This window comes from Phascolarctos cinereus, unplaced genomic scaffold, assembly GCF_003287225.1.
Source record: "Phascolarctos cinereus isolate Bilbo 61053 unplaced genomic scaffold, phaCin_HiC Scaffold_4;HRSCAF=312, whole genome shotgun sequence".
In the NCBI taxonomy this organism is placed as follows: Eukaryota; Metazoa; Chordata; class Mammalia; order Diprotodontia; family Phascolarctidae; genus Phascolarctos; species Phascolarctos cinereus.
Window position 1 is genome coordinate 720,611,835 of NW_027555847.1, and position 25,197 is coordinate 720,637,031.

General features: G+C 47.7%; 1 protein-coding gene across 10 annotated transcripts in view; it reads left to right on the plus strand.

Annotated features, from left to right (window-relative positions):
• DEPDC5 (DEP domain containing 5, GATOR1 subcomplex subunit) overlaps positions 1–25,197 on the plus strand; it is a 117,213-nt gene that overhangs the window by 27,825 nt on the left and 64,191 nt on the right. For all 10 annotated transcript variants that reach the window (XM_078154440.1, XM_078154439.1, XM_020996443.2 and 7 more), the window contains 13 exons: positions 6,357–6,406; positions 6,998–7,067; positions 8,586–8,664; positions 13,896–13,957; positions 15,386–15,455; positions 16,900–16,972; positions 18,609–18,712; positions 19,622–19,696; positions 20,657–20,791; positions 21,333–21,394; positions 22,465–22,538; positions 22,886–22,955; positions 24,389–24,425. In XM_078154440.1, the coding sequence (XP_078010566.1) occupies positions 6,357–6,406; positions 6,998–7,067; positions 8,586–8,664; positions 13,896–13,957; positions 15,386–15,455; positions 16,900–16,972; positions 18,609–18,712; positions 19,622–19,696; positions 20,657–20,791; positions 21,333–21,394; positions 22,465–22,538; positions 22,886–22,955; positions 24,389–24,425 (961 nt within the window). The remainder of the gene's footprint in view (positions 1–6,356; positions 6,407–6,997; positions 7,068–8,585; positions 8,665–13,895; positions 13,958–15,385; positions 15,456–16,899; positions 16,973–18,608; positions 18,713–19,621; positions 19,697–20,656; positions 20,792–21,332; positions 21,395–22,464; positions 22,539–22,885; positions 22,956–24,388; positions 24,426–25,197) is intronic.

Sequence of the window (25,197 nt, forward strand, 5' to 3'; positions counted from 1 at the left end):
TCTATTTTTCTGCCCATAAAGATACTACCCTCATGCCTGTCCTTACATGACTTTTCTTGGTTTAGGAAAAGAAAAGCAGTCACATTAAAGCCTCAACACAATAAATATTGCCAGAGGGAAAAAGTGCCTGGGCATTGTCACTGATCTTTGTCCTTTTTCTGAAGATTCAGTAGGCAAATTACCTTCATTCTACCATTTTTGCAAACTGTTTTTAAAATGACGTTACCAGAATTCAACTCTATTTTTGAAAAGCGTTTTCCTGTTTAACTAAATATTCTTTTAGCATTCATTTTTTTTTTAAATGTTTTGAGTTGCAGATTTTCTCCCTTCCTGTAGCCTCTCCTCCCTGAGAAGGCAAGCCGCATGCTGTCAGTTATACATGTAAAGTCATGTAAATTCATTAACAAAATTGGTCTATGATTTTCTTTCTCTGTTTTTACTCTTCCTGGTTTAGGTATCAGTAACATAATTGTTTCATAAAAAGAGTTTGGTAGAATCCCTTTACCTATTATTTCAGATAATTTATTTAATATTGCAATTAGTTGATCTCTAAATGTTTGCTGGAATTCACTTGTAAATCCATTGGTCCTAGTGCTTTTCTCTTAGGAAGATCACCTATGACGTGTTCGATTTCTTTTTCTAAAGTGGATCTATTTAGATACTCTATTTTCTCCTCTGCTAATCTAGGCAGTTTATGTTTTTGTCAATATTCTTCCATTTCACTTAAATTGTTAAATTTATTGACATATAATTGGGCAAAATAACTTCTTATAATTGCTTTAATTTCATCTTTTTTGGTGGTATATTCACTCTTCATTTTTAATACTTGTGATTTGATTTTCTTTTCTCTCTTTTTAAATAAGATCAACCAATTATTTATCTATTTTATTTATTTATTTATTTTTTCATAAAAACCATCTCCTAGTTTTATTTATCAATTTAATGGTTTTTTTGCTCTTAATTTTATTAATCTCACCATTAATTTTTAGGCTTTTCGATTTAGTGTTTAATTGGTGATTTTTAATTTGTTCATTTTTAAAATTGAGTTCTAAATTCTACAGTCTTTTAGTGTAAAAGCTTCTAGGTCTTGTGAAATCCTGATTGTTTTTCCACAGTATTTAAATTTTTTTTTCTTGTTACTTGCAATATTTTCCCTTTAACCTGAGAATTTTGAAACTTGGCTATAACATTCCTGTAAATTTTCTTCCTGGGATCTCTTTTAGGTGGTGATCGGTGTATTCTTTCTATTTCTGCTTTACCTTCTTGTTCCAGAACTTCAGGGCAGTTTTCCTTAATAATTTCTTGTAATATGGTATCCAGATTCTTTTTTTGATCATAACTTTCAGGTAGTCTGACAATTCTTATATTGTTTCTCCTCAATTTGTTCTCTAGATCAGCTGTTTTTCTGATGAGATATTTCAGATTCTACTGTTTTTTTCTAGTTTTATTATATCTTGGTGTCTTATAATGTCATTTGATTCCACTTGCCCAATTTTAATTTTCAAGGAGTTGTTTTCTTCCTTAAGATTTTGTATCTCTTTTTCTAATTGGTTAACTTTCTTTTCCTAATTTTCTTGGATTGCTTTGGTTTTATTTTCTAATTTTTCCTTGTTCTCTCTTATTTGATTTTGAATTCCTTTTTAAGTTCTTCCAATATTTCTTTTTGGGCTTGTGACCATTTAATGTTATTCTTTGGGGTAGGAGTGCCTTTTTTTTTTACCTATCTTCCTCTGAATATAAACCCAGATCTTCTTTAACAACAAAGTAACTTTCTATGGTTAGGTTCTTTTTCCTTTGCTTGCACATTTTTATTTTTAATTTGTCTTATTTTATTTATAGCAGCTTATTCTTTTCAAGTTGAATATGGATGCAAGAATGCTAAATAGCATACTAGCAAAAAAAATTACAACAATATATTACAAAGATTATACATTATGATCAAGTGAGATTTATACCAGGAATGCAGGGATGGTTTAACATAAAGAAAACTATTAACATACTTGATTATATCAATAATAAAAGTTTAAAAAACCATGTGATTATATCAGTAGATGCAGAAAAAGCTTTTGATTAAGTTCAACACTCATTTCTATTAAAATATTTGGAAGTATTGGTATAAATGATTTTTTCCTTAAATTGATAAAAAGCATTTATTTAAAACCATCAGCAGGCATTATTTGTAATGGGGATAAACTAGAGGCCCACGGTCACCAATATTATTCAGTATTGTATTGGAAATCCTAGCAATAGCAATAAGAGAAGAAAAAGAAATTGAAGGAATCAGAATAGGGAGTAAGGTGATTAAAACTATCTGTTTGCAGACGATATGATGATATTCTTGGAAAATCCCAAAACTCAGCTAAGAAGTTAGTTGAAACAAGAATTTTAGCAAAGTAGTAGGATATAAAGTAAATCTATGTAAATCATCAGCATTCCTATGTATCACAGACAAATCTCTGCAAGAAGAGATAGTAAAAAGTACCCCATTTAAAATAACTATAGACAATTTAAATACTTGGGAGTATACCTGCCAAAACAAATCCAGGAACTATATAAATACTAAATAAAATATAAAATATTATAAAAACTTTTTATACAAAATCAGATTTGAATAATTGGAGATATTAATTATTCATGAGTTAAGGTAGGGACAATATAATAAAAATAACAATTTTGCCCAAAATAATTTATATATTCAATGCCATCTCAATTAAATTACCAAAAAATTATTTTACTGAATTAGAAACAAATAATAACAATTCATTTGGAAAAACAGAAAGTCTATGATATCAAAGGAAATAATGAAAAAAAGAGTAAAGGAAGTAGGTTTAGCAGTATCAGATCTTAAACTCTATTATAAGGCAGTAATTATGAAAACTATCTGGTACTGGCTAAGAAATAGAAAGGTAGATCAAGGAACCAGAGTAGGCATACAATTTATAGCATCAAATAAACGGAACCTTGTATTTGACAAGTGTAAAGATTTGTCTTTAAAAGTTTTGGGATAAGAATTCATTATTTGGTAAAAATTATTGGGAAAACTGGAAAGCAGTATGGCAGAAACTGGGCATTGACCAGTATCTCACACCATTTATCAAGATTGTTGTTGTTATTTGTCCTTTCTGGATGAGGACCATGGCATCAGGGAGGTGATGCCGTGACATGCAAGTGAATTAGATTTAAGTGAGGGAATGCTGTGCAGTCACCAGCCTCATTTTCTCTTCCATAGCCATCTGGGTCCAGTGTCAGAATATAGATCAGCACAGGATAAGGTCAGAATAGATATATGACCTAGATATTAAAGAGAGATTTTCCAAGAAAATTGGAAGAACATGGAACATATTACTTATCAGACTTATGGGTAGGTGAACAATTTATGAATAAACAAGAAATAAAGAGCAAAATTTGGTGTAAAATGGATAATTTTGATTACATTAAATTAAAAAGGTTTTGTACAAATAAAATAAATGTAGTGAAGATTAGCAGGAAAGCAGAAAATTGGGGGGGAAATTTTTAGACAGTTTATCAGATAAAGGTCTCATATCTAAAGTATATAAAGAGCTTTGTCAAATCTGTAAGAATTTGAGTTATTCCCCAGTTGATCAATGGTGAAAGGATATGAACAGGCAATTTTCCAGTGATGAAATCAAAACGATTTATAGTCATATGAAAAAAATGCTCTAAATCATTATTGATTAGAGACATGCAGATAAAACAACCTTGACATATCATTTTGCACCATCAGATTGGTTAAAATGATAGAAGGGGAAACTGACAAATGTTGGAAGGGATATGGAAAAAATTTGGGATGCTCATTGTTGGTGGAATTGTGAATTGATGCAGCCATTTTGGAGAGCAATGTGGAATGATGCCCAAGGAGTCATTAAGCTACCTGTACCCTTTGACCCAGCAATACCACTGCTTGTTCTATTTCCAAAGATAATGATTAGGGAAAAAGGAACCGAAGCTGTATGTTCTAACCTGTTTATAGCAGCTCTCTTTGTGGTGGCCAAGAATTGGAAATCGAAGGAGTGCTCATCAATTGGGGAATGGCTGAACAAGTTGTGGTGTGTGATTGTGATGGAATATTGCTGTGCTGTAAGAAATGAGGAGCTCAGTGATTTTAGAAAAACACAGAAAGATTTACATGAAATACTGAAGAGTGAAATGAGCAGAAGCAAGAGACCATTGTATACAATAACAGCAGTGTTGTTTTAAGAACGACTAAGTTATTTTGTCTACTATAAATGCCCAAATTAACTATAAAAGAAACTGATGAATAGAAGCATGTATACAATAGTTCTGCATAGATGTATACCTATTTGTATCTAATGGTAGTGGAGGAGAGGTGAGGAGGAAAGAAAAAAAAAAAATTTACATGATAGTTTTGTTGTATATTTGAAAGGAATAGCAAGTCGTGCATTAGTAGATTTGCAGTTTCATGTACAATTATTGATGTACAGTTCATGTACAATCTTTTTTATTGTATTATGTTAACGGAAATGCTTGTTTTATTCCATAAATTAAAAATAAAAAGTAAAGTCGTGCAAAACATAGTTCCATATTAGCCATGTTGCCCTCCCCCTAGAAAAATAATAAAAAGCAAGAAATAGTAAGAAAAAAATCTGCTTCAGTCTGCATTCAGAGTTCATCATCATGGGTCCTTTGGAATTGTCTTGGATCATTGTCTTGATCAGAGTAGCTAAGTCTGTCATGGTTGATAAGCCTCACGATATTGCTTTTACTGTGCACAATGTGTACACACACACCAGCAGATCCTGTTCCACTCACTTCACTTTGCATCAGTTCATATAAATTTTCCATGTTTTTTCTGCAACCATCTTCATCATTTCTCGCATAATAATATTCCATCACAATCATTTACCACAATTTGTCCAGCCATTCCCCAGCTGATGGGCATCCCTCAGTTTCTAATTCTTTGCCACCAAAAAGCTGCTATAAATATTTTTGTACATATAGATCATTTCCGTTTGTCTTTTGAATTCTTTGGGGTACAGACCTAGTAGTAGTGGTATTGCTGGGTCAACATATGCACAGTTTTATGGCCCTTTGGGCATAGTTCCAAATTATTCTCCAGAGGGGCAGCTAGGTGGCACAGTGGATAGAGCTCCAGCCTTGGAGTCAGGAGGACCAGAGTTCAAATCCAGCCTCAGACACTTGACACTTACTAGCCATGTGACCCTGGACAAGTCACTTAACCCTGATTGCCTCACCAGAAAGCAAAAACAGATTGTTCTCCAGAATGGATGGATCAGTTCACAACTCTACCCACTATTCTCCCACATCCCCTTAAGCACTTTCCTTTTCTGTTGTCTCAGCCAATCTGATAAGTGTGAGGTGGTACCTCAGAGTTGTTTTAATTTGCATTTCTTTAATCAATAGTGATTTATAGCTCTTTTTTTTTTTTGCGAGGCAGTCAAGTTAAGTGACTTGCCCAGGGTCACACAGCTAGTAAGTGTCAAGTGTCTGATGTGAGACCACATTTGAACTCAGGTCCTCCTGAATCCAGGGCAGGTGCTCTACCTGTTGTGTCACCTAGCTGCCCCTACAGCATTTTTCCATGTGATAGCACTGATTTCTTCTGAAAACTACCTGTTTTTACATCCTTTGACTATTTATCAGTTGGGGAATGGCTCTTACATTTTTTAATAAATTTGGCTCAGTTCCCTAAATATTTGAAAATTGATGCCTTTATCAGAGAGGCTGTAATTCCCCTTACCCCCAACCCCTGTTTCCTGCTTGCCTGATTTTTACTACATTGGTTTTGTTTGTGCAAACCCTTTTTAATTTCATGTAATCAAAATTATCCATTTTGTGTCCTGTAATGCTCTCTATCTCTTGTTTGCTCATAAATCTTCCCCTTATCTATAGATCTGATAGGGAAGATATTCTGTACTCCCCTAATTTTCTTAGGATATCACCCTTTATGTCTAAGTCACGTACTCAGTTTGAGTTTATCTTGGTATGTGATGTGAGATGTTATTCTTTTCTTTGTTTCTGCCAAACTGCTTCCTAGTTTTCTCAGCCATTTTTGTCCAAGGGTGAATTCTTACCCCAAAAGTTTAGATCTTTGCATTTGTCAAGCACTAGATTGCTATGATCATTACTACCATGTATTGGGTATCTAATCTATTCCACCGTCCACCACTTTATTTCTTAGCCAGGACCAGGTTGTTTTCACGATCGCTGCTTTGTAATATGGATGAGCGCGCGCGCGTGTGTATGGGTTTGTGTGCGTGTGTGCGTGTGTGTTGGAGCAGGCTCCGCATCGCCTTGCGCTCTCTGCAGTCTCAGTGTGCTGAGTCTCCCTTTCTTTCTCTCCTCTTCTCTCCCAGGTCAGCACATGTGCCTATATCACTCAGAAGGTAGAATTGGCAGGTATCCGGTAAGCCTTGCCCCATCTTTGTCTTTTGGCGACTAATTGGGCTGTAGCAGCTGTGTAGACCATCAGCGATGGGGGCTTCTCATGAAATGTCAGATTTTATGAAGCAGTAGCAGTAGCACAGAATGCCAGATGTTTGGGGCTAAGAGAAGGAGCGCTTGACGTGGAAAGAGCAATGGATGTGGAGTCTGAGGACCTGGGTTAAAATTTCACCTCTGCCGCTTTACTGCCTTGTGACCATGAGCAAGTTATTTAACCTTGATGGGCCTCAGTTTCCTCATCTGTAAAATGGGCCTAATGATAGCACCTACTTCCTAGAGTTGTTGTAAATACCAAATGAGAGGACATGATACAAAGTATTTCACAGACTTTAAAGCTCGGTATAAATGTGAGCTCTGATGATGATGGGACCTAGGTGGGAGTCAGTCCACTACCTCCCAAGGTTTCCCTTGTGCCTCACGTTTGGACAGCTCTAATTTGGGGGATTTTTTGGTCTGATAGTAAACCTAAATTGTGCCCTATTTTTCTTCTGCACATGCCGCCCCTTCTGTGTAAGACTCCTTTGAAGTACCTTCTGTGGTCTCTTGCTTTCAGGGCCCAGGCAGGTGAGCTGTGGGTGAAGAGTGAGAAGGTTATGTGTGGATATATCAGTGAAGACACGCGGGTAAGAGCCCTTCCAGAATCCTCAGCAGCAGCCTCCCGCAGCCCCCGCCTCCGCCGTGCTCCGGGGCTCGCACACAAGGTCGGCGAGCGCTGCGATCTGTGCTGGTGCCTGTCCGCCTGCCTTTGCCTGTCTTCAGCCTCGCAGTGCCAGTCATTTCCTTTTGAGGGTGGTTTTCTTTGGGGAAGGGAAGATTGAATCTGAAAGGAAGGATTTGGTAAAGACCTTCCTGGCTTCTCTGTGCCTCTGTGGAAACTACTGATGGAGATGGGGTGGGGGCTTCCAGGTGGTGAAGGGCACGGTCTATACGTAGCCTGAAGGAGCCTCCTGCTATCTGGGGAGGCGGGCTATAAATCGGGAGAAGTGCGGCAGCATTAGGTAACCTGTTGTCCTAAGTGCTTAATTCATGCTCGTTCATTGAGTGCAGTAGGGGAAGGGGCATCACAAAGGCAGCATGGGGCCCTTGGGCACTGTTGTGAAAGTGACTGCCATTATTGCTGTAAGGGCTGCAAGGCACTTGCTCCCAACACCCATGTAGGACGGCTGGTGCCAGTATCATGCCTGTTTTACAGGGGAGGAAACTGAGCCTGAGATCAGGGAAATGGTTTGCCCAGGTTCTTGTAGTAAATCCTAGGACCTCGCACCTGGGGCATCTCACTCCTCTCAGATGGATTACTGTTCCTTCCCTTCCCATCCTGGTGTCTGGAGTAAGGGAAGGCTTCAGTGAAGAGATGGACAGGATTTGGATTGGTGGGAAGTCACATGGTGGGCATTCTGTGAAGGGAGACAGCCTGAGCCCGAGCAGGGGAGCCAGGCTCCCTCCCAGCTCTTACTACCTGTGATTGATTAACTCTCTGACCCTCGTTGGCCTGGGGAGAGCGTCATTGTGTTACGGCCTAGGGAGGCCAGTTGGCATTCATGGAGATGATAAGTCCCTAAGGAGAGGGGAAATCATGTGTCATGGCTTCCTCTTACAGAAGCTTAAAAGCGTATGGTCCCGTGTACAATGATGCCCGTGTGTGATGGGGTGTTTTGTTATATCCAAGTGTAGGCTTGGGAAGGGTTTAAATCAGTTCCCCTCTGTGGTTTGTAAATTAAAAAGAAGGAAAGGTCCCTTTGCTCACTTATGTGGGTCCCTCCCCTTCCCTGTCAGCTCTCCGCTCCACAAGGATCCTGGCCTCTGTGTGTAGGGGTAGGTGCACAGGTATGCATAGCCATGGACGTCATGCCTCATGCCTGTGCGTGACGAGATGAGAGGGGCTCTGCATGCTTGCCCCCTCCTCTTCCCCACCATCTCTGGTTGGTCACTGTGACCACCCTTAGCTTCCTCTAATAGACATTAGTATCTGCATCCACGTGAAGCCCGAGGGGGCAGGACGGGGCCAGCCAGTTCAAGTGGGGAGAGGGAAGCAAGCACTATTTATAAAGCCAGTTAAATGCTGTTTTTACTATTGTGATATGTGAGCGCACTTTGGCCTCAGTCCTTGAAAAAATGTGACTGTGTCTTTGTGTTTTTTTCAGGTGGTGTTCCGTTCGACTTCAGCTATGGTTTATATATTTATTCAGATGAGCTGTGAAATGTGGGATTTTGATATTTACGGTAATGTTGCTGTTGGATGCGGATGTTCAGAATTGGGGCTCTCGACGGGTCATCCCCGATGCTGTGCTGAGATCTCACCGCCCGACAGCCAGAGCCTCGGTGCTCCTGGCTCTGGGCGTGGAGAGAGCTCCGATCTCCTCATTGTGGGGCCTTCCTCTCTCTTGGGGCAGACTGAAGCCCATCCCACCTTCTAATCCTCTCTAACTCTTGTCATGTTAGATAATTTCTCTGAAGTGCTTACCACGGTGCCTGGCACGTAGTAGGTACTTTATAAAAGCTTATTCTTTTTCCTTCCCACAATATCGAACTACCAGTTGTACAAAGAGGATTCACTCAGCTTTACAAATATTATCTCATTTGTTCCTCACAATGACCCTGGGAGATAGGTGGTATTACCATCCCCATTTTACAGATGGCGACACTGAGGCAGACAGAAGTGAAGTGACTTGTTCAGGGTCACATAGCTAAGAAGTGTCTGAGGCTGGATTAGAATTCAGATCTTCCTGACTCTAGACTCACTGCTCTATCCACTGGTCCACCTAGTTCCTATGCTGTATTGGGAATACCAGAGTCACAGTTGTCTATTTGCAGCTGTGGGATCTTGGGTGAGTCATTTGCTCTCAGGCCTCAATTTCCTCATCTGTGGAGTGTTCCTTTTCAGCTTCAGTTCTGCAATCCTTTAATCCTAATCATCCGGTTGCCTTTTATTTTGTGCACATTTCTTCTACCCTTGGGCGTCATCTGAGCTCTCAGAATCGCAGAACTTAACTGAGTTAGAGGGACTCTCAGTGACCATCTAGTCCAGCTCAAACCAGAAAAATAATTCTCTCTGTTGTATACCTTCTGCTTAAAGATCTCTGGGGAGACCTACCACCTCTTGGGGGCAGGCTGTTCTTGGCATCAACCCTCACTTTGTCTTTTTGCACTTTCCAGCCTGGGAGGATCCTAGGTCTGTTTTTCAGGGCCAAATGGAAGTGGATCCCTCTCCCAGGACACACATCTTCTGATATTTGAATATAGCCCTCTCATTCCCTGCTTCCTCTCTCCTTCCTCCAAGTCTTCTCTTCTCCAAGTGAAACATCCCCAGTTCTTTAAGTCAGTTTCCCTGTGGCCCCAACTTCAGACTCATCATCGTGCCCTTTACTCTTGTCTGGACACCCTCCGGTTAATCACTGTCCTTCCCAGAATGTGGTGTCCAGAAGTGAGCACGTTCTCCAGATATTGTTTGACCACTGCAGAGAACAGAATCGTGGTTGGTCATCTTATTTCTGGGTGCCATTTCCACCCCCGCACTCCCTGAGATTGTATTCATCTCCTCTGCTGTCATGGCACCTTATGGGTTCATATTGACCTAGCAGTTCATTATAATCCACAGAGCTCTTCTGGACAAAAATTGTCCTCTACCCATGCTTGCATCCCCCAGGTTGTACATGGGAAGCAAGGTTGCTGAACCCAAGTGTCGGACTCAACATTTACCCCTATTCCATTTGATCTCATTTGAATTAGCCCAGTGGTTTGACCTGTCTAGATTTTTTGAATCCAGATTTCGGCACCTAGCCCTCCCTCTCAGCTTTGTGCCATCTGCAGATTTGATAAACATGCCACCCCTGCCTTCATCCAAGTCAAGCTGAAATCTCTGAGGCACTCTACTGGAGACCTCCTTCCAAATCAACATTAAGCTATAAGAGACTACTCTTTGGGTCTGACCGTTCAACCAGTTCTTAATCTAATTATACTATTGTCTAGCCCAGCGTTTGTCAAACTGTGGGTTGTGACCCACACTTGTGTGAGTGGAAGAAGTTTAAGAAGTCCTGGTCTAGCCTGTATCTCTCTATCTTTAAAATAAAAGAGAGAGAGAGAAAGAGAGAGACAGAGAGAGAGAGAGGGAGAGAGAGAGAGAGAGAGAGAGAGAGAAAGAGGATGGATCAGATGCTTTAATCTAGATAAACCATGTTTACAACAATTGATCTATCAGTTTACTGTCCAGCAAAAGGAACTAAGCTTAGTGTGGAATGAACTGGTTTTTTTTAAGCATCTGTTACTTCTTTTGTCACAAAGTCATTTCCCTTTCTCTTTCCTCACCTTTCCTGAGTCGAGCTCTTCTTGTAACAAAGAAACATTTAATCAAAACTGACGTATTTGGCAATCACATTGCTCAGAGAGTGCTGCATTTCACATCCATTGTCCACCACGTCTGCTGCAGGGGATGGGGAAGGGAGTGTATTTCTTCCTTCCTTCCTTCCTTCCTTCCTTCCTTCCTTCCCTTCTCTCTCTCTCTCTCTTTCTCTCTCTCTCTCTTTCTTTCTCTCTCTCTCTTCCTTCCTTTCTTTCTTTCTCTCTCTCTCTTCCTTCTTTCTTTCTTTCTTTCTTTCTTTCTTTCTTTCTTTCTTTCTTTCTTTCTTTCTTCTTTCTTTCTTTCTTTCTTTCTTTCTCTCTTTCTTTCTGTCTCTCTTTGTCTTTCTCTCTTTCTCTTTCTTTCTTTCTTTCTTTTTCTTTTTTACTAATTTACTTTTAGTTTTGAACAATCACTTTCATAAGCTTTTGAGTTTTAAATTTCTCCCCCCCTTCCCAAAATGGGATGCAATCTGATATAGGTTCCACATATACATTCCTATTAAACATATTTTCACATTAGTCATGTTGTAAAGAAGAATTAGAACCAATAGGAAGAACCACAAAAAAGAGGAAACAAAACAAAACAGAAGGAAAAAAAGAGCACATCGTCTGCTTCGATCTGCATTCAAACTCCTTAGTTGTTCCTCTGGATGTGGATAGCATTTTCCATCATGAGTCTTTCAGGGGTGTCTTAGATCCCTGCATTGCTAAGAAGAGCTAAGTCTATCAAAGTCAGTCATTGCACAAAGTAGCTGTTACTGTGTATAACATTCTCCTGGTTCTGCTCACTTCACTCAGCCTCAGTCCATACACATCTTCTCAGGTTTTTCTGAAGTCGGCCTGCTCATCATTTCTTATAGCACCATAGTATTCCATTACATTCACATACCACAACTTGTTCAGCCATTCCCCAGTCGATGGGCTTCCCCTCCGTTTCCAATTCTTGGTCACCACACAAAGAGCTGCTGTCAGTATTTTTGTGCATGTGGAGGTTTCAGCTGTAAGCTGGATAGGAAGGCCCTGGGGGCTGTGGGGTGTGGTGGCAGGGCAGAAGGCAGTGCCCCTGCTTTAGTATCATCCCCCTTGATCAGATCACGTCTGCGTCTGGTGCAGAATCATTTGGCGGCGCCACGGTCGTGGGTGGGGAGTGCTTTCTGGCTGCTGAGGAGGTGGGGCTGCAGCACCTGCACAAGTCGTGCCGGGTGCACAAGGGTTTCTTCCTTGATGATAGCAGCAGGGCCAGGTCTGGTGATCTGGGGGTACTGCTTTTCCTGGCCTTCTTGGCCTTACTTGCCTCTCAGTGGCAGCTGGTATTGATGATGGGCCCCTTTTCATAGGGGCTTCCCCTCTGGATGATGGTTTAGGGGGCTAGACTGGAAGCATTGACAGTTGCCAGGGATGTGTGTGTGTGAAAGAGAGATGCTCTTCCTGGGGCTCTTGTGTGAAGGGTCCTTGGCTGTATCCATCAAGGGAGGTTGTGGGTTTGACCCTCTTGGCACGTGCCACCCCCTGTTTCTTCCCTTGGTGCTTTGCTGCTTCATCTGGGCTCACTTGGCCGGTGGTGATCCTTCCCGTCTTCAGTCGGCCTCTTCTCCCATAAAGCTAGCATCCCTTTTGTGCTCCTCAGTGGTCTTCCGTGGCCGTGCTTATTCTGACATTCAATGCCCCTGACGCTCTTCTTACGGGCCCTTGCCGCTGCTTCGTGTTTGTTCTCTGATCCCTCTCCTTGTGTCCTGCCTCTCTAGATGCTCTTTTAAAATCGGACATCGCCCGAGTGTCTGCAGGGGCCTCTTCAGATGGGTCCTCTTCCCTGGGATTACTCCTCTTTTTATTTGCAGAATTCCATTCTTGAGAGCGTTCCATTGTTCTTTACCGGTTTCCTCGGTAGACGTGGAGTCCATGGAATGTCCTTCTTCTGAGCCCTTTGAAGTCAGCTCTCCTGTGCCAGACGGGCGTAGCTAGATCTCTCAACCCTGCATGCCAGACTTTCCCAGCTTTCCTGACGTGAGCGCCAAGATGGCGCTTGTGGTCATTTCTTGCCAAGGTTCCCGTTGTTTCTGTCCCAAGAGCCAGAGCTTCTCCAATAGCGAGCATCAGACTAGAAGAGAATTCTCTCCTGTTGTTTTTCTCACCTTCTGAAGGTTGAGATTGTCATTAAGGCAAATCAGAATAGTACTGCTTGTTCTGCCTTTGGCAGAAGGCTTGCTTTGCCAGATGTCTGGGTCACGAAAGACTCCCATCGCTCCAACGTCACGCTTCAGTGGACTCTTGGTCTAGTTCTTCTTTCTTTCCAGGTGGTCTGGAGTAAACGGATGATGATATATCGCTTCTGTTGCTGCCTCTGTTGCCCTGGACCCTAGCGGACTCCACCATCTTCCCACCCCAACCCTGCCTTTTCCTAGATTCCCTTCACTGAGTGTTAGTGCATGACGCTGCTCCTCTCTACCCATCTCCTTCCTGTCCTGTTTCCAGGCATGACTCAGCTGATCCTCTAGTTCCAGGATGGCGAGGTCGCCTCGGCCCCATGTTCTCGTTACTGGTCCATCCCATGTTCCCAGTGCTCGGTCTCTCTCTCTTATCTCACATAGGCCTTATGTGTCCTTCACGAGGCCCCTTACAATGCTTCACTGTAGCTGCTGCGGTTACAGTGCTGCCTCGTGGGTGTCTTCCCCTTGTCCTTTGCTCATCTAACGTTATGACTCTTCAAAGAGCCTGGGGGCTCGCGGAGCTTCAGCCATTATATTTCCCAAGGAGGACGTGGGGGTTACAAAGATGGGCTTTTGTGGCAGGCTGGGTGCAGGCTGGGAGGCCTTTCTCCTGTGCGGCTGGCAGGACCATGTTTGGGGAACAGCCCTCCCTGGCTCTAGGAATGGATTCCATTCTGCTTGTTCAGGATGAGGCTGCCATCTTCGTTTTTTATGGATGGTGCCACAGGCCCGGTTGGGTGTCAGGAAACGAGCGAAGGGTTCCCCGTGAAGGTGAACCCCAGCCGTCTGTCGTGCCCGTCTTGCCTGGTCTGGTGGGACCCCAGCTTTTTCAAAGATGAGCTGTGGGGTTCAGAGGGAAAAGCAGACTCTGCATCCCGTAAACTCTTTGCTCTGCTCCTTCCTTTGCAGGAGATCTGTATTTTGAAAAAGCTGTGAATGGTTTCCTTGCTGACCTCTTTACCAAGTGGAAGGTACGCTTAGATTTCCGTTTGGAATCTGTGCGGTGGGTGAGGCTTTATTTGGAATGATAGCCTTTAACGTCGCACATGGAGTGCAAGCTTGAGGTCTGAAAGATCTGGGTTCGCATTTCTCCTCTGATGCCAAATAGTGAGTGTGACTCTGGCAGGTCACTTGAGCACCAACCCTCAGTCAGACAGGCGGTGGCCTGCGTGGAGGGACGTTCCCAGACAAGGAGTTCTCACCATCCATGAGATCGTCCACCCTGGGGTATTTGCGTTTGCTTCTAGACAGAGCTCTTGTAGATTAGCAGCCAAATGGATAGGCCTTTGGTTTAAAAATACCTGAGTATTCACTTTCTTTTCCGACGGGAGAGGCAGCTCAGTAGTGAAATGGATAGAGTAGCGTGGGTGGAGTCAGGGAGACTTGAGTTCAGATCCAGCCCCAGACATTCACTGGCTGGGTGGCCCAGGGCAAGTCACTTCACAGCTGTTTGCCTTGGTTTCCTCATCTGTAAAATGGGTTAGCGCCTCCCTGCCAGGGTTGTGTGAGGATGATGACCGTAAAGCTCTCAGTACGGTGCCTGGTGCGCAGTAAGCGCTATGTGAATGTTAGCTCTCGTTATCGTTCCTGTTTATGGGAGTGAATTCTCGATGAAGCCAGTGGGCACTGAGCAGCTCTGAGGTGAGGTAGGGGTTGAGAGGAGACACAAGGGGAGGGGGAGGCCCGTGAGGACATGCAGTGTCGGGGGGCGGGAGGCGGCAGGAGCAATGCTCGGCTGGGCCTCTCGAGGCACGAGAGGCTTAGCCAGAGGGAAGGGGAGAGGCGGGCGTGCGTTTGAGGCGTGCACCAGCCTGGGCGGATGAGAGGGCACAAATTTTCACAGATGAAGATGAGACCTGGAGAGGGAAAGATTTGAGCCAGGGTCACACAGGGAACATGCTGTGATGGAAAGGGGCCTGGGTCCAAATCCCTCTTAGATGAACTCAGAGCTTCCTGGAAACACTCCTGTGCGGTGGCATGAACTAGCCAGGGACCCGCTGGATGCCCCCCTGCTCCTCCCCAGGCCTGACTTCTGGCCAGTCCAGCCGGCCAGGAATGTCCTCAAGCAGTGGGTGGGGAGGGAGCCCCGATGCATGGTGCAGTCCCAGCCGGATCACCGGGAGTCCCCGTGCTTCTGCCCCCTGGGTTTGACAGCTCTACTGGGAGTAAGGAAAGTGGCCCAAATAGCAAGTCTTGTATCAGAACCATGAGGCCGCCGTCCTCCACCTCTGTCCCTGCCTTGGGTGTCGCTCCCCATTTCTGTGGCATGGGCCGGGGGAGCAGACCCGTCTTCTTCCTGGAAGGGGCTTCCTCGGGGCTCACAAAGTGCTGCATTCAGTGAGATGGTGACCGGAACGCTGTGAAATCTGCCACTCCTCACTCTCCTCCTTCTTGTGCAGGAAAAGAATTGTAGCCATGAAGTGACCGTGGTCCTGTTTTCTAGGACTTTCTATGACGCAAAGTCGATTGGTGAGTTCATCGCCAGCCTCCCTCACTGTTGTTCTCTGGCCCTTTCCTGTGAGTCCACCCCCGGAGTCCAGGGCCTCCATCCGCCTCCCAGAGGCCAGGGCCTCCGTCCTCCCCCCGGACGCCAGGGCCTCCGTCCTCCCCCGGAGGCCAGGGCCTCCATCCGCCTCCTGGACACCAGGGCCTCCGTCCTCCCCCCGGACACCAGGGCCTCCCTCTTCCTCCCAGGCCCGTCGGTGTTTTGTACGCAGTGGGCTGTTCTTAGGGCAAGGACACGCAGGTTCACCAGCCATATCCTCAGTGGCAGTCTCTTCTCCCCCCGGGAGTGGCGGTGGCTAGCACTTTCTCATCCTCAGAGGGATAGTTGTGGGACAGCCCAGTGAGGCAAGTGGACATGAAAGCTATGAGGGGTGACAGATCTTACCCACTGTCCAACTGGGGACAAGATTGGAGCCCAGGACACCAGCCCTGCCTTCCTGGCATTTGCAGTCTGGTGGGGAGAGCAGACGTGGGCACACATGGCCATTTGACAGGATAGAGGAGGAGGCTCAGAAGGAGAGGCCCAGGACGCTTTCCTGGGTCAGGGGCACCAGGACTGAGGCCTCCTGGGGGCGAGGCTGATGGCCTGCCTGGACTTACCCAGGGCCCCCAGCCGGGAGAGCCGGACTGGAAAGGAGAGTTTGGGCAAAGCAGCCGAAGCCAGAGGGTTTTTTCCTCCCAAAGTACTGAGGGGAGCATCTGAAAGCTTACTAGAGTTCCATGTAGTTTATTCTTTAAAATTTAGGTTTAACTTTTGGCTATGGTTAATTTTGATATTTAGTTTTTAAAAATCAGCCTCATTGACACCTTTTGTTTTTAAACATTATAGTTGTCTCCAAATATATTGACGTGCCCCCCCCCCCAGGCCTCCCATTGTGAAAAGAGAAACATTAGCTGACCCTGCCCTGGGTCCAATGGTGGCTGAAGCCTTCTGCACCCATAGACCCTCACGCTGCCATCTGTGTGTCTCTTGTCCTGATTCTGCTTCCTTGGTCTGCATCAGGTCACACGCATCTTCTTGGGTTCCTCACTCCTTATATGTCTTTGGACTCAGTAAAATTCCGTGATATTGGTGTGCGTGGGCACCCAGTTCTATTTCTGGTTCTCACTGACATGGGAAGTATAGTGGGGACTGTTTCGGCCTCCAGTGGGGCCTTTCTTTCCGTCCTGCCCTTGGGCTTGTGTTTGATGGCGGCATCTCTGGGCCTGTGACCGAACCGCATGGTGACCTGGCGACTCCCCTAATTGCAGCGCATCTCAAGAGGCGCGTTCATGTGGAGTGAGGGGCTTGGGGGGGCCCTTCTAGCCTGCTCACTGTTGTGGACCAGCCCTTGGGGCGGGAGGGGGCAGGGAGAGGGCCCCTCCACCCTACGTCATGGCCCATCCTCCTCCACTCTCTCCACCTCAGATGAGTTTCCTGAGACACACCGGGCCTCAATTCAACAGGACCATGAAGGCAGATTCTATGAAGATTTTTACAAGTAGGTTTTGGCCGGCTGGCGGTGGGTGTGGGATGCTGCTGCTGGTGGTGCCCCCATTTTCTGAGATGCACAGGAGGGTATGGGTCTGCCCACATCTTTCCTGTTATCTGGGTTAATCTAGATAATTGGCAGAGCACTTTAAGATTAGCAGTGCGCTTTACAAAGTCGATCTCATTTGACCCTCACTGCAATCCGGGGTTGGGGGGAGGTGCTTTTACTCTATTTTGCAGTTGAGGAAACTGAGGCAGATGGAAGTAAGGTGACTTGCCCAGGGTCACACAGCTAGGAGGTATCTGAAGCTAGATTTGAACTTTCTGTGCTCCAGTGCGATATCCATTGGCTACCTCTGTTTAATTTGTGTTTCCAGTGGCCAGTGTGTCCAATTTGACTAGATTTATTTCCCAAGCCCACTTTCCCTTTGCATAATTTTTTTATTCAGTCACTTGTGAAATTAAATTGTCTGCTTCTGCCCTTTAAAAAAAAGTTGATAACATGTCTACTATGAGACGTGTTTTGCATAACTGCACATGTACAACCTATACTGAGTTGCTCACCTTTTCAGTGAGGGTGGGTGGGGAGGGAGGAAGAGAGAAAACTTGAAACCTAAAGTTTTAAAAAAATGTATTCACATGCTACTGGGAAATAAGAAATACAGGAAATGGGGTACAGAAGTCTATCCTGCCCTACAGGAAAATAGAAGGGGAAGGGGATAAGAGAAGGGGACAGAGATAGAAGAGAGGACAGACTAGGGGAAGGGATATTCAGAATGCATGCCGTCTTGGGGTGGGGGAAGGGGTGAGATGGGGTGAAAATTTGGAACTCAAAATCTTGTGGAAGTGAATGTTGAAAAGTAAAATTAAATAAATTTATATTTAAAAAAAAATTGATAGTAATAGTCCTGGAGAAGTATCCCATGTTGAGCTTGTTACTGGTATTTCTTTAATTTTCCTGAGAGCCTTCCTCTCTTCCTCCCCCTTCTGAAGGGTCAGAGCCTTGGGCTCCTGGAAGTGCTGGGGATTTCCCTCACCAGGGCCCCTGACATGTCTGACAGGCTGTGCTTGGATGCCACCCCAGGGACGGGGAGCTCACTCCCCTCAGGACTCGGGCCTCTCTATGGGTTGGTTCGTTCTCGGGCAGCTCTGGCCAGACGCGTTTGCTTGCGTGGCGTGAGCGTCTGCCTTTCTGTACCTCTCCCTTCTTGCTGTGAGACCTTCTCTGTGACACCCCTTCAGACACTGGCTGAGAACGCGCCTGAGCCCCTGCTCCAGGCTTCGATTCACCTGAAGGGTCCGGCTTCAGCTGCAGCTTTACAAGCCTCTGGGGGCCGGGGGTGGTTGTCGCTCCGTCTGGCCCACCGGGAGTGCTTGTGATGCCGTGTGATCCATGGTCGTTTTAGACTGAGCCCAGGCCTGGGCGAGGGCTCTGCTCCTGCTCTGACTGTTCCAGGAGGGCAGGAATCCCGTCTTCTCCTTTGGAACTCAGGGCCGGAGGGGACGTGAGGGTCCACAGAATCGATCCGGACTCCTGAGTGATAGATGAGTCTGGACCTGGGTCCGAGCCCCTGAGGCTTGGGCCCCGTCTCTTCTCTGGGGCCAGAGGCCAGCACCCACTTTGTACCCCTTCATATTTCCTGCAGGGTGGTGGTTCAGAACGAGAGACGAGAAGAGTGGACATCGCTCTTAGTGACCATTAAGAAGCTCTTTGTCCAGTACCCGGTGCTGGTGCGGCTGGAGCGGGCAGGTACTGTCGGTCACCCCCCGATGTCCTCATCGGTGCCGTTGCTTCTGCTTTTGGCCAAGGTCAAGTTGGCAGTGGCTCAGCTCGCTTATTTCCTGGGCAGCTCGTTCCCACGAGCAGAGTGTGTGCCCTGCCCTTGCCTGGCACCGTCACCGTGTCACTGCCCTCAGGAGTGTGGTTTATGGGGGGGCTTTGTGAATGGTGAGGGAGAGGCAGCCCCGCAGTGCAGACCCTCCTCGGTGCCCTGTTGGGGTGTGGCAGTTGCTGGGCCCCGAAGGTTCTGACGGCTGCGTCCCCACCTGGCAGTGCCTCATGTCCAGGCCTGGTGATGAAGTGTGGGTCTCTTATCTGAGGCCAGCCAAGCCTGGCCTGGACTGGGCTCGTCACCACATCAGCTGTGTGGGGATTGATGGGTTTGGCCCCTGCCTCTTTGGACCCAGCATCCACATCTGTGGAGGGGAGGGCCTGTGCTGACAGCGTCGCCTCTTGTGGAGGTGGACATGGAGGCTGTGTCAGCTGTGGGTCCACGGCCCTGCGCTCCTTTCCTCTCTGTGACTTGTTCCATGGGGGCCCAGCTTCGAGGGTCTGAGCGTGGGGGCTGCCCCAGGGAAGAGGAGTTAGCTTTGTTCTGCTTGGCCCTCGGGCAGACCCAGGAGCAGGTTTCCCCTTCCCCTTCATGCTGTTCAAATGAGGGGTGGGCTGGCTGCCTGCTTGGAGCCGTGTTGGGGTAGAGGGGATGACTGAGAGGCCCTCGCTGTCGGCTGGGTCACGGAACCTCAGTCTTGTTGTCTGTGAAATGGGGGTGAGGTGGAGCATGACGCCTTCACCCCTTTTCTGAGGGTCAGACAGTCTGTAGCCGTGGCGGGCTGGAGTCGTGTGGGGGCTGATCTTGTCTTTCATCTCTTTGCTCAGAGGGCTTTCCTCAAGGTGACAATTCTACCTCAGCCCAAGGGAACTACTTGGAGGCCATTAACCTGTCGTTCAATGGTGAGTGTGGAGCCTTCTGGCTTCCTGCCTGGGCCATGGGCGGGCCTTGGAGCGTAAGCTCTGGCCTGTAAGTGGGATGCCGAGATGGGGTCCTTGTGCTAGGACTGGAAGTGACTGTCCTTGTTGGCCCTGCTTCATGGCCACAGCTTGGATGCCTTGGAGGAGACCCTTCCAGCATATGGGAAACCCTCCCAGTCTGTTCCTTCTAGAGCACGATTCCCTTGTGTCCCCTGACCCGGGCGGCCGGAGCTGCCAGCCTCCCAGCAATGTGGCCCGGGGTCCCCTCCTCTTAGGGTTCTAGCACTTAGTTCTTCCAGAGGGTGTTTCTGCCAAGAAACCCCCCTGTATGGGGCTCCCCTCTGGTCTTCTGGAATGGCCCACGCTTGGAGCCACATGTCCCATGTGGGAGCATTCATGTGTGTGTGTGAGCACGTATGCATGTGTGCGCGTGCAGGAGTGTATGCCTGCACCGTATCGTTCTCCGTTCCCTTCCTGTCTGGGCCTCTGTCAGGCAGCAGGTGGCAGGCCCCTGGCAGCCCTCATTTGGAAGGGTCCTAAGATCCTGGTCCTGGAGCTAGCCTGGACTTCTGAGCCCCTTTGTTTTTCAGAGCAGGGAAACTAAGGCCCAGGGAGAGCACGGGACTTTTCCAAGGTCCCAGAGGCAGTGTAGGCTTCCAGAGGGAGGATTTGAACCCAGGTGCTCTGACCTCAGATGTCCCAGGCTTTTCGCTGTAATGTTCACCTGCCTGGCTGGCACTTGTCCCTGTGGACGTGGCCCCTGGGTCCACGGAGAGCCGTCACGCTCGGTGGGGGAGTTTTCCCGAAGGGTCATTTCAGGGACAGGAGGTCGGGGTCCCCAGCTCTCTGTGGATGGGCTGCTCCCGGCCCTGAAAGGTCTGACAGGTGGAGTCCGGGCGACGCCCTCAGCTGCAGGTCCCGCCTGCACTCGCTGTTTTTCAGTGTTTGACAAGCACTATATCAACCGCAACTTTGACCGGACGGGGCAGATGTCAGTGGTCGTCACCCCCGGGGTTGGCGTCTTTGAAGTGGACCGGCTGCTCATGATCCTGACAAAGCAGCGCATGATTGACAACGGTGCGTCCTGGGGCTTGGCTGTCCTTCCTCACTCCGGAGCGTGGGTCCCCCGGGGCGGCTCTTGGGCTGAGCGCTTATCGAGGGCCTGCCACGTCCCTCCCGGGCCCAGGCCAAAGAGCTCCTTCTTGTGCATTCTCTTGGGGGCGACCCCACATTCCCAGATGGGTACCTCCCCAGAGGTACCCCACAACCCAGATGGTACGTTAGAACAAGATTGGTGCAGAATAAATGGAGGTTATGTTGGGAGGGAGGCAGATGGAGCTGCAGGGGCCAGGCAGGGCCTCAGGAGGAGGCCGCCACCTACGGGGCTCCATCCTTTCTGCGCAGGGCCCAGAGTCGCAGGGGCGAGGCCTGGCCCTCTGTCCCTTGGGAAGCGAGGGAAGCCAGATTGTCCTGTACTAGGTCGGGGCAGGCCAGCACAGGTCAGGGCGGGGAGCGAGCAGAGGGAAAACATCCGCTCCCTCCTGAGCCAGGCCCTGACTCTTTGCACGCTGCCTCTCTGGCGACAAATCTGACAGTTGGGGTCTGTTCTGTCTCCTAGGGATTGGTGTGGATTTGGTGTGCATGGGGGAGCAGCCGCTGCACGCCGTGCCACTATTTAAGGTAAGGAGGCCGGGGAACTGTCTTGTACCTGCGAGTGCGTACGTGTTAATTCAGTACCTGCCAGGTGCCAGGTGCTGCGCTAGGCCTCAGGGATACAAAGAAAGGCCAAAGGCAGTCCCTGCCCTCAGGGAGCTCCCAGTCTAAGGAAGGAGGCAAGATGCAAACCACTGTGGACAGACAAGCCCTAGGCAGGATAAACGGGGTGATCTGAGAGGGCCACTGCGTTCTAGCTTTAAGGGGGATTAACTGGGAAAGGCTAGAAGGAGGGAGATGACAGTGAGAGGTCAGGAGCTGCCAGAAGCTGGGGCTTAGAGGCAAAATCCCAGTGCACATCTCCCACATTGAGAGTTGGATTCAAACCCACGTCTTTGGCCTCCAGGCACAGACTCTTGAATAGACGGGCCGAGGCTTGGGGGAGACCATCTCTCTGACTGGCCTTTATGAGGTCAGCTGTGACGGCGCCCCAGAGTTTGGGCACTTGGGCCCAATGCAGATAGAAACGCGCTGGGAGGCCTGCCCTCTGGGGGCTTGCCTTCCCACTGCAGTTGTCGCACCCCCCGGCCTTTATGAAGCTTAGAAGTTCGCGTACCCCGCGTCATGTGATCCTCCCAAGGGCTTGTGTGGGGCAGGTGCTGCAGGCCGAGAAACTGAGGCAAGGGACAGGAAGGGACTGGGTCGTGGTCAGGTGGTTTGTAAGTGTTGGAGGGCAATCAGCCTGGCTGCTGCCCACTGTCCATGAGGCCTTGGAAGCGTGACGAGATGTGCCCTTGGATTGCCGGGCTATCAAGGGTACAAGGGGAGATCCCAGCCAGGGCTGTGAGAAGGGGTGTGGGTTGGAGCGCCTGTCGGGAGGCCAGCATTCTTGTCCTGATCAAACACCTGGAGGTGGGAAGGCTGGGAGCATCTTTGGGGCGGCAGCAGGGGAGGAGGCTGGATGGCTCAGGGCCCTGAATGCCGGAAGCAGGGATTTGGGTTGTATTTTAGGCACCAAGAATCTTCTAGCGGAGTTTGCGCCGGGGCCTTTCCCTCCTGTAATTCTTTCTCTGCTGTTTGGTCCTCCTTCTTCTCAGCTGCACAATCGAAGTGGTCCTCGGGATTCTCGCCTCGGAGATGACTACAATATCCCTCACTGGATAAACCACAGGTAGTTTGGCCTTGGAGAGCCTGGAGGGAGCGAGGGCCTGAAGGGCGGCGCTCGTGGCCTTTGCAGGGTCCCACGGGTGGCAGCCGAGAACGGGCCCTTACTCTTATGTGCCTGGGAAGACGAGGCCCACTTGAGGTGGAGGGTTTCTTACCCCTCGCGTGTGCTGATCTCTGTGGGGCCCGAGTGCGATAGAAGAGGGGGAGGGCGAGGTCAGTGCAGCCCAGGAAGCTGGAGAATGTGCCCTGATCCAGACTGAGGGGAGGCCCTGGCCTGCTCTCCTGGCTCCAGCCTCACATCTCTAAAGGGATGTGGAATTAGCCTAATGGGTCTTTCCCTCCTCTTTGCAGTTTCTATACCTCTAAGAGTCAGCATCTCTGTAATAGCTTCACCCCACGAATCAAGCTGGCAGGAAGGAAGGTAGGTTTCACTGGTCATCCAGCTTCTCCATGGGGCCTCTGGCTCTCCTCTGCAGCCCTGTCCTCCCTCCCTTGAATAGCTAGATAGTCAGGAATACCTGGGTTCAAATCCTGCCTTTCACATGCACTGGCTGGGGACCCTGGGACTGCTCAGTGTCTCCGGCAGCTCCTGAAGATGAGGAGTTTCAGGGTGGGTGCCTGCTGGCTTTGGGATAGCCAAGGGGGAAGGGGTTGTCTCTTTGGGAGTTAGCAACAGCAGCTGTTTTCACCATGTGCTCTGCACAACCCTGGGGGTCCCCGAGACCCTTCTCTGAGGTCAAAATTACTTTTGTAGTAATACCGAGGTGTTATTTGTCTATCAAAATACTACTTCCTTTTCTGACTACCTACCTGTAGTATCTGAGGCATATCTTCATATGCTACAATTGAAACAATAGATCACACAAATTGAGTGCAGAAGCTGATAGGAGAAGCCAAGGAGATTTGCAAAAATGTGCAAAAACAGCACTGTTCTTCCCATGAAGTGTTTTTGTTTTGGAAAGAATAATTATTTTTTATTAAAATATATTGTTTTTGTTAATGTGAGATGTTAACGTAAATAGGTTATGTTAACATAAATGTAAACGAGTTTAGTGTTATTAAATGAATTGATAGATATTTTAAAATTTTAGCAGTTTTAATTTCCAACGTGGTAAATATTTATAGATAAAACCCTCATAAATAAGAGACTTTTGGGGGGTTCCTAAGACCAAAAAATTTTGAGACTCGGTGCCCTCTCCAATGCAGCCCCCATTCTAAACCCAACAAGGGGAGATTTGAATTGAAATCAGTTTTTAAGAATTACAATTTCCATCTGTGTACTGTGATTGTACATGTAGAGCCTTTATCAGATTGCATGCTGTCTTAGGGAGGGGGAAATATTTAGAACTCAAAATCTTATGAAAGTGAATGTTAAAAACTAAACATAAATAAATTAATTTTAAAAATAATCATTGTAATTTCCAGAACTGGGTGCCAATACTAATGGTTTCAGCATATGCTTCAGGGGTCAATTAGAACTCTAGAAGAAAAGTTTCTTGTTGGGATTGGAAGGGGCCTCGGAGCTGTTGGAGGCTGAACGTTGTCTGGCTCCTTGTCATGTCCCTGTCCTGTGTTGATTTAGTGAGGAAGGCTAATATGAGCACAGGCCCCGCTAAGATCCAAGGCCTCGCGTGGACGGCCGTCCTGCTCTGTTTGAATTCTAGGTTTTAGGTGACCTGTGGTCTTAGAGGACCTCTTTGAAACGGGCCGTCTTAAGCAGAAAGAGGGAGGATTAGCCAACCTGGGGAGCCTGGAAGCAGTTTTTGAAAAGATAGACATTGTAAAAAGCAGCCACTTGCTTTGTTCGGTCTTTGCCCTTCTTCCTCCTCATGTCATCTGTTTTGTTTTGTCTAGCCTGCGACTGAAAAGACAAAAAATGGCCGGGATACCTGTAAGTGTTTCTTGGATCTGATTCTTCTGCTGCCTTTGAAAACCCCCAGCCCCCAGCCTGGGGGCAGCAGAGAGGCCCCTGGGCAGTGCTCCTGGGCAGTGCTATGGGCTTGGGCAAGCTGGCTGCCCGTTCCACAAGGAGGAGAGCTAACCTCGATATGGTGTTTGAGAGTTTAGCCTGCACTCTGGCACCTCCTTGGTCGCGCCTGGGGAGTTGGGGAAGAGAATATCACTGTTCCTCCCATTTTACAGATGAGGACATTGAATGAAGCGTGAAGGGGGAGGGGAGCAACTTGCTTTGGCCCTCCTGACTCTGGCCCCGGGGTTCCCCACATTAGCCCTGGAGCAGAAAGTGTAACTGGGAGCATGTTCCCGGGCCTGAGGAGCGTGGCTCAGAAAGGCAGCAGCCCCCAGTCCTGGGCACCTCTGCCCCTTCTCAGCCGGAGGGGCCGCAGCTCTCCCTCTTGGGTAAATGAAGGGGGTGTGACTTGGTGATCTCTGAGGTCCCCTCAGATGCGGGGGTCCTGCTTTTAAGAAAGGAGACATCTGGTAGTTTGGCTTCGAGGAGGGAGCCCCTCCCTGGTCAGGACTCGGTGGGGGACATTTAGACCCGGGGTGACTGAGCTGTGCAGGAGAACCCTGCCTTAGAAAACCACGTGTTGGGGAAAGCTGGGTGGCACAGTGGATAGAGCACCGGCCCTGAAGTCAGGAGGACCTGAGTTCAAATCTGGTCTCAGACCAAACACTTGACACTTACTAGCTGTGTGACCCTG